Genomic DNA, 14,152 nt, shown 5'->3' on the forward strand with positions numbered 1-14,152 from the left:
CCATTACCCTCTAACCCTTCTTGGCTTTCTCGCCCTTGCAATTAACTATGCAGGCCTGGGCTGCAGGAGAAGAGTCCAGTTCTGAGCCCGTTCTTCCTCCATCCAGAACCCACCCATCCTCCCAACTGAAGCCTGGAATAAAGGCTCTGCTTTGGAAATCTTTCCTCCAACACACCCATCCCAAGTAAATTTGCCAATGATCTGCCTGTATTAGCCTAATGTTTTAATGAAGAAACATACAGAAAGCACATGCCGCAACCCTGGAATCTCTTGAATCCAGGAGGTGGAGGCTGCCCCCACCCACACACACGCCCTTGATGCCCTAGTCCTCACCCAGGTCCTCTGACCTCCTCTCCTCTTCCCTCCCAGTGGTCACAGCAGGCCCAGCTGTGCCCACCCTCCCTCCAAAGGGCTCAGCCCAGGAAAATAAGGAGCTGGCCCATCTGCAGGCAGGTGCCCTCTGGATCTCCTGAAGCGAAGAAGAAAGAAACCCATATGGTGAGGGTCCAGGAGGTTCGCTGTCATTCTATTGAGCTACTTAGCTTGGAGCCAGGAGGTGGAATGCCCTCCTCCCTTGTTTTTCTTCCCCAAGGACTTCACGTCCTCCTGGCCAAAACCTCGCCAGGCATCTTCTCACTCCCATTTTCCTGGGGCTCTGGGCACAGCCTCCATCCTTGGGATTGGCTTCCCGGGCCAGTGCAGGTGTCGGAAGTGAAGCTTCAAGGGTCCAGGACCATCCCAGGGTGAGGTGAGGCTAGGTGCTGGGTTCTGCAAGACACAGGATATTCCAGTTTGTCCAGAGGGGCAGCCATCCCACCCTGCACCTGTTCAGTGGTGAAGAAAACTCAGAATGGGGCTTAGACTACAGGCTCTGCCATCAGGGGGTGTGGGTTCAAATCCGGAGCCACCACATGCTCTCTAAGCTTGGGCAAAGCCCTTTGCTGGCCCCTCGGGGAACCATAATCACCCCCAATGCCAGCTTCGTTCCAGGACTACACGTGTACACAAGCTGGGGTGCTTCGAGAGTGGCTTCCTAAATGCCTAAGCACAGGTGCTACAGAGAGGAGAGATGCTCTGCTCCAGTGCAAAGGGGCCATTTTTCCACAAAGGTCAATTGAGGCTTGCCTTTTATTGCTATTCAAAATATAAGGTGTTTTAAGTACTATCGAAGGAAAAACCTTTATTAACATATATATCTGTGCTACTGAAAAGGAGACTACCAATGAGAGAATCAGCATGGCTTTCTAGGCACTAAGTGTTCATATCTTGACATACTTAAGAAAGAACAATACGGATGCCTGTTCATCTCTCAGCCTGCAATGTGTCGCGTGGCCCCACTGGGAAGCTTAGGTGAGCAGTACACAGCCCTTCAATCAAGAGTTGCTCACCAAGTTCAAATACCTCATTTTAAAAGTGGGCAAATCTGCCGGGCACAGTGGCTCACACCTGTAATCCTAGCTCTTTGGGAGGCCGAGGCAGGTGGATCACCTGAGGTCAGGAGTTTGAGACCAGTCTGGCCAATATGGTGAAACCCCGCTTCTACTAAAAATACAAAAAAATCCGCCGGGTGTGGTGTGGATGCCTGTAATCCCAGCTACTCGGGAGGCTGAGGCAGGAGAATCTCTTGAATCCAGGAGGTGGAGGCTGCAGTGAGCCGAAATCATGCCATTGCACTCCAACCTGGGCAACAAGAGCGAAACTCCGTCTCAAAAAAAAACTAAAAATAAAAATAAATTTTTTAAAAAGTGGGCAAATAAAGACCACATGTGGGCCGGTGTTGGTAGGTTAAATAGCTGAAAGTTCATAGAGTCAGGCAGAGAGTCCTGGTCTCCTGACTCCCGGCTGAATCCCTCTAGGCACCCCCCGGAGCCTCCCTGACAGGCAGGTGGTTGCTCTCCTGGCTCTCCTTCCTGCCCCACTGCCAGGGCAGCCACCATTACCTATGACAATGAGGGTGGCAGTGCTGACTGCCTGGCCCAGCGTGTTCTCAGCCACAGCCTTGTACTCCCCGCTGTCCTTCGGGGATACGCTGGGGATGGTGAGGGAGCACACGCCCAGCAGGTCGGTGCTGTACACCGCGGGGTTTCCTTCCAGGCTGCGGTCGTTCTTGAACCAGGTGACGTGGGGCCGGGGTGAGCCCTGCACGGCACAGCTCATGCAGCACTCGCAGCCCTGGGGCAGCAGGTGGGACCGCAGGCCCACCAGGAACCGGGGCTTCTGGCTCAGGTCGGGCTCCCGGTAGCTCGGAGCCTTCACTGTGAACCTGTCTGTGGTGAAAGCCAGGGTGAGAGAAGAGGGTGAGAAAGCGAGGAAGGCCTGGCTGAGACCCGGGTCTGGGTAAAGAGCTCATGAAGCTACCATGTAGGCCTTATCTGGGGTTTCCTGCCACATCTTGCCTGCAAATTTGGACCCCAAGGCTTGCCTCATTCTATCCTTTTCCTAAAATTCTTTATGGATCTTTTTTTGTAGCTAATACACATTCAGTGTGGACAATTAGAATACACAGAGAATCAAAGGAGAAAGAATAAAAACCAAATCATAATCTCACTACCTATAGATGACTATAGCTGACATTCTGGTGTAGAGCTTTCCTGACATTTTTGTATTTTATGAAACTGAAACCTTTATTTGATTTTATAGCCTGCTTTTCTGTGACTGATCTTAAGGTCCACATCTACTTTGCTGTAAAATATACACTTTGTTTTCAGAGAAACATTAACCTCTATTTGCCTTATTGTCTGTGGCTGCTTTTGAAAATCCTCCCAAAGGCACCTCAGACACCAAAACACCCACACCAATCTCATTCTTCCCATGGAGGTCAGGAGTGCAGAGGATGCCAGTACAGGTGGGTGTGAGGCGGGAGCAGCAGGAGCAGCAGCTCGGGGCTGCTGGCTGTTATTTGGCATGCTCCAGGCCATTCCTGCCACAGTCTCTATCCTGCGCTCTTGCCATGCTTGGGTGCATCCCACTGCATTGCAGAGCGCAACCCCCACCCTGCCTGCTCCTCCCTCTCAGGGGCTGCTTACCGCGCTGCTGGGGGATGCACCAGGGCTGGCTGGTGTCCGAGGGTTTGCTGGCCCCCAGCTCATTCTTGGCCACCACCCTTAAGTGGTATTCGTGGCCGGGGAGGATGCCCAGGAGGGTGAAGCGGTTGGTGTGGATGCGGTCGGCTGCCTCGCGCCAGGGACCGTGCGCTGAGGAGCATGTGAACACCGCGTAGTGCAGCGGGACATCCTGGGCCTCATCAGGAGAGGGTTCCCACTCAGCCGTCACCGTCCCAGGCACGTTCTCCTGCAGGTGGATGGGCCCAGGTGCCTGCGGGCATGCTTCAGGAGAGACGGCAGAGGGAGGTCACGTGGAGGGGACCCAGCAGGGCTGCTACCAGCCCCCTCCAGGTCCCAGGACTTCTGAGGGTCCTGGGGAATGCAGTCTTGCCACACAAGTAGCTGGACCCAGAGTAAGCTTGGCCAGTGGTCCACAGTTATCTCTAGAGGGTAGAAAATCTCCCCAAAAGAGTAATTTTAATTCACTTCAGTTTGTTTGTTTGTTTTTTGAGACGGAGTCTGGCTCTGTCACCCAGGCTGGAGTGCAGTGGCATGATCTCGGCTCACTGCAAGCTCCAACTCCCAGGTTCATGCCATTCTCCTGCCTCAGCCTCCCAAGTAGCTGGGACTACAGGCGGCCACCACCACGCTCGGCTAATTTTTTGTATTTTTTGCAGAGATGGGGTTTCACTGAATTCACTTCAGTTTTTAAGTAAAATGACACAGGACAAGGCATGCATTTTTGGACAGAGGCAGGGCTCTCATGAGGCTGCATTACAGAGCCCCCACTGTTAGTCTATTTGATCATTTCTGGATATCCAGAAGCTCCTCCAGGGCAGGGGCTGTGTGGAGCCACAGCTGGGGAGGAAAGCCTTTATCCTGTGCAACGGCTGCAGACAATTTTGTCCCCTGGGTCTTTGGAGTGATGTAACAGTGGTAACTGCCTCTGCTCACTGACTCAACGGGAAGGATAACTGAGGTTGGAGAGGAGACATGACATGACTGTCTCTAGGCTCCTGAGGCAGAAGGACAATGGAAGTTCCCAGGGAATCTTCAGGGGTCCTTTCTACTTTCTATCATCAAGCATGGAGGAAAGGTGGAGAATGGTGACTTTGCATACCCAGCCCTGGTAGAGTGGCTGAGACCTATGATCAGACCAGTGGACACCTCTTTGCCTTGGTGAGTGGCCGAGCCAGCTTCCAGAGCCCAGAGCAAGGCCTGCCTCACCTGCCACCCTGATACGGAAGCTGTGGGCAACCTCCTTCCCCTGCAGGGTCCTCAGCACCACAGTGTAGAGACCACTGTCCGAGAGTCCAGCCACAGGGATCAGAAGCTGGGTGAGGCCATCCTTAGTGACAGTCACACTTCTTTTGGGCAAGGGCAGGCCATCCTTCAGCCAGGTCACCTCAGGCATGGGCATGGCCTGAGAAAGGAGAGGAAGGAAAAGTTGAGAAGGGGAAGCTGGCAGTTTCATGGAGGTGATGGCATTTAAGCTAGGCCAAAAGTAGAAGCGGTGAGAAGAGTCTTCTACAAGGAGAAAGTCGACCAGAAAACACAGAACGTCGACAAGAAAACACAGGTGGGAAAGAGGGGTGGTGATAAAGTGTGAGGTTGGCAGGCGGGTATGGTAGGGGGGCGGTAGAACAAGAAAGGAAGTTGGACAAACAGGTTCGGCAAAAATGCAAAATGCCCTCCACGTCACACCTCTACAGACATCTGGACATCCTGTAAGCCAGGAGCCGCTGTTGTCAGATTCTGAGCAGGAAAGCGTAATGAGTTCTGGATTTACATGGCAGGGGGTGGGATGGGAATGAGAAGGGATGTGTGGGGAGGGGAGTGTTAACCACCCTGGCAGCCAAGACCATGTAGGAGATAATTTGGCAATAGTCTAGGAGGAAGATTGCGGTGTCCTGGCCTTGAACTGTGGTGACCCTGAGCAGGGTGGGAAGGCCAGCCCAGCTGCTTGGTGACCATGCCGTCAACTCCCTACGGGGCCCTCAGTACAGGGCACGGCGGGCACCAGAGTCAAATGAAGATGCTGATAGTCACTAACTGACCTCACAGGATTGTTCTGAGAATTTAAGGCATTAATAATAAATACACGGAAAGCAGAGAGAACAAGGCCTAGGACATGGTAACTACTCAATGTGCATTAAATATTTTTGTCATCATTATCATTGTCATTATTGTGGTTAAGAACAAGTCATTTAGAGTAAGATAGACTGGTTTGAATTACTACACAGATGATGATGATTTTAAACAATAATAATATTAAAACATATTGGGTGCTGTCATATGCCAGGCCCTACATATACACTTTCAATATATTAATTCCTTGAACCCTCAGACCTTTGAGGTAGGTTACTATTATCATCCCCTTTTGACAGATGAGGAAGGTGAAACACAGAGATGTTAAGATATTTGTCCTGGCTGGGCACAGTGGCTCACACTTGTAATCCCAGCACTTTGGGAGGCCGAGGTGGGCAGACTACGTGAGGTCAGGAGTTTGAGAGGTCAGCCTGGCCAACACGGCGAAACCCCATCGCTACTAAAAATACAAAAATTAGCCGGGCGTGATGGCGGGCGCCTGTAATCCCAGCTACTTGGGAGGCTAAAGCAGGAGAATCGCTAGAACCCGGGAGGTGGAGGTTGCAGTAAGCCGAGATCGTGCCACTGCACTCCAGCCTGGGTGACAGAGTGAGACTCCGTCTCAAAATAAACAAACAAACAAACAAACAAACAAACAAACAAACAAATAAATAAATAAATAATATTTGTCCAAAGTCAAACGGCTGTGAGTGATGACATCAAAATTTGAACCCAGGAAGTTTGTACTTTTAGCCACCACCCTACTGTTGTAAAGTCAGGTGGTGTTGGTGTTAGTTAAGGATCACCCTGAGTCAAATATAGGTCATGTGCTTGCACAAAAATACATTGTGAAGTCAAAGGGGATCATCTGCACAACCGGCTCCCTGAATTCCCAGACTAGGAGAGGTGGAGAACCGAAGAGCCTTAGTTTGGAGGTGCAGTAGCTGAAGCTACCACTAGAGGGATTTGCAGGCCTGGAGCAGAATGGCCACCCAGCGGCCAAGTGAGGGCGGTACCTTCAAGGAGGACCTGAATCCTTCCTGCCTCATGTCTCTCGCCTGATTTCCACAAGCCCAGGGCACTGACTAGGGGCCAAAAAGGAACAGGGAAGAAAAGAGAGCCACAGGGCTAAGTCTGGCCCCCTTGGCCTCTCTGGGCTTCCCTCCCCACACCCCTGTAGGTACACTCACTTCAAAGGAGACGGGCACACGAACCGTGTCCCCGACCTTGACTGTCAGCAAGTCCTTGGTGCTGGAGTCCACGAGGAACTTGGGACAGACTGAAACGCACAAGAGGACTGGTTACCTCCCTCCTCCCTCACAGTTGGACCCCAGCCCCAGGTCCCCAGCAAGGTAGGGCTGGAGGGGAAGACTGGACCAGTCGGATTGATGCTGAGATCCCAACACACTGGGGCCTCTAAAGGACTGGAGTGCAGCTGGGAGCAGAATCTTCAGGGGAGACCCCAGGGGCTGGTGGGGAGATGCTAGCAGGGGAGGGACAGGAGCTGAGAAAGGAACCCTGCAGGGAGAGGGGTGGACTAGGCTGGAACAGAGGAAGATGCTGATATGTGGCAGAGCGCTTACGTTTTGCAGATGAGATAAACACCAATCTAAGACAGGAAATGACTTGCCTGAGGTCACACCTTGTTCGGGAGAGAGCCAGGACAAGATTCTGGGACTTTGGACTCTGTGTGCTGTCTTTGTGACTCCCTACTGCCATAGTGATGACTAGGGTCAGCTGGGGTGGCCCAGTGTCAGCTTGGGTCAAAGGCAGATCAGGTGCTTGTGGTGGTTAAAGCCCAAAGGGAAAGACAATCCTCTTTTCAATAATAACGGGGAGCTGGGCATGTCCCATTCTGAACGTGAACCATGGGAGCTGAGCTGCACTTAGGCCTTCGAAGGCCATGCCCGGGAAGCAGCCACTCTCTCTCCTACAGAACATCAACTTTGGAGTCTCCAGGTTTAAATCCTGGCTGTACCACATACCATTAGTGACAACTAGGGCAAAGTACCTTGAACCTCAGTTTCCTTCTCTGTAACTTTGGAATAAAAACATTAATATTGTAGTATAGTTATGAGTCGTAATGTGAAAACATTTCTAAGAAGGGACTGCCTAGCCCAGTACCTAGCACCTAGTAGGTGCTCAATAAATGTTACTTCCTGAAACTGAGGGTGGGGATCCTGGCTTAGCAAGTGCATTGCGGCTACTCAGGGGCCCCCTCTTAGGAGAGGCCTGCAGGGCTCAGGGGTCGGGGAAGGAGGCAGCACTCACCAGTAACAGGCATGGCTTGCACTAATGTGTCCAGGGCAGTGGGCTGGCTCTGGCCTCCTTCATTAACTGCTGTCACCCGCACGAAGTAGCCCTCTCCAGGCCGAAGCCCCTTGGCCGTGTAGGTGGTGACTGGCACGGTGCCCACATGGCACGGGAGCCACTGGAGACTGTCTGAGCTGCACAGCTCCACCACATACCCCTGGGCTTCATCCCCATCCTGGGTGTCTGGCCCAGCCCAGCTCAGAGTGATGCTGGTGTTCGATCTGTCTGTGACTTGGAGATTCCTCACCGGCCCAGGGGGTCCTGCCAGGCACCATGGGAGAGTCAGGAATGGCATCTCCTGAGGGAGGCCACTCAGTGTGGATATTGATTAGCCTTCCTTGTGGGAGACTGGGAATTGTTTTCACTTAGCAATTCTGCCTTTAGATTCTTCCTGAAGCACCTACCTTGTTCCAAATTCTTACTGTAACCAGCACTTTGTCTCCGTTATGCACACAGATCCCAGGCCACCTCCACCAGGAAGCCTCCCTCAACTCATTCCCCTCATTCATTCACCAACCTGCCAAACGCCTTCTCCTAACTATCCTTCTGTAATTCCTGAAAACTGATATTTTGGTTGATGACCTCTTGGGTTCCATTATCCCGTATGACTAGACTTCTATGTGTTTTTATTCTGGACTCTAAGCTCTTAGAGTCATGCCTCTGCCTTTTGGGTACTCAGTGCAGGCTTCTTGTTCTCCACTTATTACATGAGAACAATAATAATAGCCCCACCTACCCACAGAGGTTTTAGAACAAGCAAAAAGCACAATGAGTGTGAAAGGGCTCTGGCCCTCAAGCCTGGCTGCACGTTGGAATCACCTGGTGAGCTTAAAAATACTGGCACCTAGGTGCCACCCCAGAGATTCTGATTTAATTAGTCTGGGGTGCAGTCTAGGCATCAACATTTTTAAGAGTTTTCCAGGTGTTTCTACATATGCAATGAAGTTTGAAAACCACTGGGCTAGGGCAGTACTTCTCAAACTTTAATTAGTATAGAAGTTACCTGGGGATTTTGGTAAAAAATATAGACCCTGATTCAGTAGGTCTGGGGTGAGGCCTGAGATTCAGCATTTCTCATAAGTTCCAATAAGATGATGTTGCTGGGCCATGGGCCTTGCTTAGCAGCAAGAATCCAGAAAATGTAGTGATTGCTGTGGCTACTGTTAGACACTGCTTATCCTATCTATTGTCTCTACTTCCCACCACTGATAAGAGAGATTAACAGGCTGTGGGCCCATGGCTCATGCCTGTAATCCCAGCACTTTAGGAGGCCGAGGCAGGAGGATAGCTTGAAAGCAGGAGTTCAAGACCAGCCTGGGCAATATAGTGAGACCCTGTCTCTACAAAAAGATAAATTAGCAGGGTGTGGTGGCACATGCTCATAGTTCCAGCTGCTTAAGAGGCTGAGGCAGGAGGATTTCTTGAGGCCAGGAGTTCAAGGCTGCAGTGAGCCGAGATTGCATCACTGCATTCCAGCCTGGGTAAAAGAGTGGACCCTGTTAGAGAAAGAGAGAAAGAAAGGGAAAGAAAGAAGAGAGGGAGGGAGGAAGGGGGAGAGAGAGAAAGAAAGAAGAGAGGGAGGGAGGAAGGGGGAGAGAGAAAGAAAGAAAAAGAGAAAGAAAGAAAAAAAAGAAAGAACGGAAAGAGAAAGAAAGAAGACAGGGAGGGAGGAAGGGGGAGAGAGAGAGAGAAAGAAAGAATGACAGACAGACAGACAGAAAAAAAAGAAAGAAAGAGAGAAGGAAAGAGAGAGAGAAAGAGAGAAGGAAAGAGAGAGAGAAAGAAAAGAAAAGAACAGAGAAGAAAAGAAAAGATAGGACAGGCTTGGTCCATTTGCAAGGAGTAAGTTGCATGGGCCGGCTTTCCTCCCCCATCCCTCCATTCCACGTCCTGCCCTTCTTAGGACTAAAACTCAGATACCACTTGAACAATGAAATGTACAGAATGTTCCGGTCTTGTTGGGTTCATTCAAACAGCCTGAACACCTGCAGTGGGCTGGGCCGTGTGGGACACAGAGATGCTCTCCAGGTGTTGACCACCTGGCCCATCTGTCAAGTGCCAGAAATGTGCTGCTCCCTAGAGGACTTGGCGTAGGCAAACTGATTAGGGGATGAGAAATACAGAGCAGCATTTTCTAAGCTGTACGCCTTGGAGTGACGCTTTTAATAGGTATTTTGTGAAAAAGCTAGATTTGGATCAAGGTTAGACAGGTTTTTTTCCCCTGCAGGACTTGGAAACATCAAAAGCTCACATCATACACATCTTTAATCACAGACATTTTTTGCTGTTCCTGTTGTTCTCAGAATGTCTGTTGGCATCTCTCAATACACTCCATGTTCCCAAGACCACAGGTCTCAGATAGAAAATGCTATCTCAGTCTGTAAGTTTCTCAAGGGCAGAGACCAGGATTGATTTACCTACTTCCTGGCACAGTGCTGGCCATTTAGTAGGTGATGGGCAAATATTCATTGGATAGAGAATTGATGCTGAGCTTCCCCTCTTACCTGCCCTCCGCCCTGCCTGATGGGCACACTAGGGTGAGTGGATGCTTATGAGACTGGGGCAGGTGGGCCAGCTTGGGGGCTGGCCTGCCTAGAGGCCAAAGAGTGAGTGGAGTGATCTTGAAAAGGACTCTGCTTTTTTTTTTCTTCTTTCTTTTCTTTTCTTTTTTTTTTTTGTAACAGGGTCTCCCTCTGTCATGCAGGCTGGAGTGCGGTGGTGCAATCATAGTTCACTGCAGCCTCAAACTCCCAGGCTCAAGCAATCCTCCTGCCTCTGCCTCCCAAAGTGCTAGGATTACAAGTATGAACCATTACTTGGCAGGGAAGGAATCTTCTAATCCCACTGCCTGGCTTCTGGGCCTGTTTGATCTCATGTAGGGCCCCTAAGATGTGGCTCACCCGAGAGGCCTTTTGATTTTTATATCCCAGCCCTCCTGACCATCTCCTTTAGAACTGCCCGGACCTGTGACCTTTGACCTCCCATCAAGTCCCACCCAGCTTCAGGGCTATCCCGTGCTCACCTCCAGCCCCATCCTGGGTTGGTGCCCTACTTACTCATGGGGTCCCGAGCAAAGACGGCATCCGATGGAGGTCCAGGCTCTCCGGGACCTGAGGGAGCCACAGCTGTGACCCGGAACTCATACTGACAGCCCTGCCGCATGTCCGCCACCGTCCATCTCCTCTCTGTGAACAGCCCGCCCATGTGAGTCCCACCCTGATGGGGCTGGACATGGGGAGATAGCTTGGGTGCCTCCAAGTTCTGAAGGAGACCAAGCCTGGGGTCCTAACACATCCCTCCCTACATCCCTCCACCCGCTGTGACTCAGTTCCCTCCAAGGTGGAAAGAGCACTGCTCAGGGCGTCAGGAGCCTCTGATCCCTGTCTGGTTCCACCACTAACTTGCTGGATATTCTCGGGCAAGTACCTTAATCTCCCTGGTTGTCTCTGCCTTACAGAGTTGCTGTCATATTTAAATACACCAGAATCACTAAATAGTGAAATTGGGAGAATGTTCATCTCTCTCTTTCTAGAGATAAGGAAACTGAAGCCCTGACAGGCCTCAGCTTCTAAGTAGCAGAACCATGACCTGAATCCAAGTCTCCTGGCAAGCTGTTCTGAGCCCGTTCTTTCCTCCTCAAACCTGGACTTCCGCAGCACGCATGCAGAGCAAGGAAATGCTAAGGGTTATCACAAGACTCTTCAGCATCTGCCCAGCCCCTTGGCTTTTCCAAGTTCTTTCTGATCTCAGAATGCAGTTTGTTTCTTTGGAAACTACTTAGTGGGGCAGGGGATCCTTCTCTCCACTTTATGGATGTGGAAATTCAGATCTAGAGAGGAAGTGAACTGTCCAAGGTCAAGGCCAGAAGTAGAGGGGCCAGGGCTAACAGCTTCATCTCTGGCTCTCAGCCAGGATTTCTGAATCAGGGCTTCTTCACCTCAGCACAGTTGAAATTTTTTTGCCAGATTCTTCTTTGGGATTTTTGAGAGGAGGAGGTGGGTTCTGTCCTGTATACTGCAGGATGTTTAGCAGCATCCCTGACCTCTTTGCACTAGATGCCAGTAACATTTACCCTCCACCCCACTGTGACCATGAAAAATATCTCCAGACGTTGCCAAACCACCCTAGACGAGAACGACTGTATTAAACCAATCTGAACTGAAAAGTCCCTGGGATCCTGGAGCCAGGAGGGGTCTAAGGAAGCTCTGGAAGCCAGGACAATGCTCACCAGGCACCGGCTGGTCGTTCACTGCTGTCCAGGTGTTGCTCCCCTTCTTACGCCTCTCGATCAGGTAGCCCAGGATGTGGGCGCTGCCAGGGCCCCGAGGTGCTGCCCATGTCAGTGTGATGCCCTGGCTGGAGGCCGACAGGATGGCTGGCACAGAAGGGGCCTTGGGGAGAGCTCGGGGTAAGAAAGATTCCAGTCAGCCAGAGGCCTGGGAGAGGTGCCAGCTCATGGGGAGCCCCTGGGGGTAGGGGGCACAGGCATCTGGGACAGGCCACACTCCGCCCTGTCCTGGTGAGTGTCGGGGCTGAGGCAGCCCGCCCTAGGTCAGTGTTCTGGCTATTCAAGGGAAGGAACGAAAGGACAGAGAAGGCACTGCAGCCTCGGAGCCTAGAACCAGCCCTGAGACCCCTCAGCCTCCAGTCCTCTGATAGGATGTTGGAGGCGGATGCTCCTCTCTCCCTGGGACCCGCGACAGTGGGCTTTGCTGGCCCATACCCTCACTCACGGAGACTCTGTAAAACACTTCCTGATCTGGGTGCCAGATCCCAAATGCAGCTGAGGGAAGGAGTCTCCAGAGTGCTACAGAAAGGCCTCCGAAGCCCCGAGCACAGGCTGGTGTCACTCAGCCTCTGGGACAGCCTGCCCTCCTCGGCACAGTGGGGAGCCCAGGAGTGTCCCCCACCCCCAGCCCCAGCCTTTTCTCTCACCCTCAGGAGCCACCAATATCTCCTCGGACTCCAGGGCCTCACCAGCCCCCTCTGAGGTCACAGCCCGCACTCGGAAGGCATACTTCCTGCCTGGCTCCACATGGGCATCCTTGAAGGTGGTGCTGTCAGCGGGGGCCTCGCCCACCTTCAGCCAAGTGCTCCTGCCAGCCTGCCGTCTCTCCACCACGTAGCACTCTACAGTCCGGCCCCCATCGTCCCTTGGGGGCCGCCAGCGGAGGCAGACGCCAGCCCTATGGCAATCCTGAACCTCCATGGGGCCTTGTGGGGGATCAGGCTTGTCTGGGGACCCACAGAGAGGAGCGGGAAGAGGAGGGGTCAGAGGAGCTGGAGAGGAGCATCGCCAACCCCCCCCAACTCCCCCCTACCCCGACTCCCCCCCACCCCCATCCACTCATCAGCAGATAAGCCTGCAATGGGGCAGACTGTCCAGAGAGCCTTGGGCATTACCCAGAGGGCCACACATTCTTGAGATGTCTCCACCCCCAACACACACATGCACCCAGGCATGTGCCATGGAATGCACCAGCCCCTCCCGGCCCCACCGTCCGGTGGCTGGTATGGGCACCTGCTCGGCCCAGAGCAGTCCTACCTTGCTGGCACCACTCAGGGCTGGGGACCACCATCCTACCCAGCAACTTCCTGAGGGCCCAGTGTATTGGGGTCAGAGAAGCATAACTGGCTCCTCCCGCCCAGCAGGAGCCCAGCACTGTGTTCATCTCAACTGCTTCTTCCTAAGCAGTCTGAGCAGAGTTAGGGGTAGGTCTGGATCTTAAACAGCATGCAAATGAGGATCAGAGCCAGCAGAGAACATACCCCAGGCCTGCCCTTGATGGCAGGGAGGGCCCAGAACCCCAGGGACTCTCAGGCCTTAGTTGGGGGAAGACAGGGCTGGTACCTATGACTTGCAGAGTGAGCTCGGCCTGCACAGAGCCTCCCTCACTCCTCAGCGTCACGCTGTACTGGCCACAGTCCTTCCTGCCTGCGCTGGGGAGGCACAGCCGTGTGTAGCCATCCCCCAGGTCCACCTGGGCCTCCCTGTCACTGCTGCCCACCACCTCAGCCCCGTCCTTCCTCCAGGCAGCCTGAATGGGGAGGTGGCTCTGGAAGGGGATCTTCACTATCACCGGCTTCCCAGCCTTGACCACCAGTGGCTCTCTCAGTTTCTCTGTCACATCTGGAGCAATGGTAGGGGAATCTAGAAATAAAACAAGAGAGTCAAGGAAGACCAGGGCACTGGGCACCTGGGGAATATAGAAAGGAGGACCCAGAGAAGGAAGTTTGGGGGAAGAGTAAGGAATCCCCTGCCCCACCACATGAGGACAAACAAGGGGAAGGGGCTTCATCTGCAGCAGGAGAGACCAGGCTTAGACCTCACCAAGGACTTCCTGACAGGGAAAGAGCTAAGATGCTGGAATAAGCAGGGTATGAGTCGGCTTTTTAAATCATCTTCTCTGGGGATGAGATTAGATACTGGCTGCGGACTAGCCACAGATTCAGGTGTTTTAAAGCAAGGCATATCACCTGGTACAAAGAGACTGTGACACAGGACAGGGCAGGGCAGGGCAGGGCTGGGCCTTACCCTGGACAGTCAGGGTGGCCTCGCTCTGCTGGTCACCAGCTACAAAGGTGTACCTCCCAGCTTGGGTCCCCTGCACATGCGTGATGAAGAGGCTGTGCACGAGACCATCTTGCTTAAAGATGACTCCATCCTGGGCGGTGAGCTGGAGACAGGGCCACAGCAGGAGAAGGTC

At 52.7% G+C, this 14,152-nt stretch overlaps 1 protein-coding gene across 1 annotated transcript in view; it reads right to left on the reverse strand.

Annotated features, from left to right (window-relative positions):
* Positions 1-202: 202 nt before the first annotated feature.
* IGFN1 (immunoglobulin like and fibronectin type III domain containing 1) overlaps positions 203-14,152 on the reverse strand; it is a 38,040-nt gene continuing 24,090 nt past the window's right edge. The window contains exons 15-25 of the mRNA XM_031000878.3: positions 13,981-14,122; positions 13,297-13,596; positions 12,381-12,680; positions 11,674-11,847; positions 10,502-10,630; positions 7,404-7,706; positions 6,323-6,411; positions 4,272-4,467; positions 3,027-3,326; positions 1,941-2,267; positions 203-768 (exon numbers count right to left, since the gene is read on the reverse strand). Coding sequence (XP_030856738.3) covers positions 755-768; positions 1,941-2,267; positions 3,027-3,326; positions 4,272-4,467; positions 6,323-6,411; positions 7,404-7,706; positions 10,502-10,630; positions 11,674-11,847; positions 12,381-12,680; positions 13,297-13,596; positions 13,981-14,122 — 2,274 coding nt within the window. The 3' untranslated portion in view covers positions 203-754. The remainder of the gene's footprint in view (positions 769-1,940; positions 2,268-3,026; positions 3,327-4,271; positions 4,468-6,322; positions 6,412-7,403; positions 7,707-10,501; positions 10,631-11,673; positions 11,848-12,380; positions 12,681-13,296; positions 13,597-13,980; positions 14,123-14,152) is intronic.

Source organism: Gorilla gorilla, chromosome 1, assembly GCF_029281585.2.
Source record: "Gorilla gorilla gorilla isolate KB3781 chromosome 1, NHGRI_mGorGor1-v2.1_pri, whole genome shotgun sequence".
NCBI classification, from domain to species: domain Eukaryota; kingdom Metazoa; phylum Chordata; class Mammalia; order Primates; family Hominidae; genus Gorilla; species Gorilla gorilla.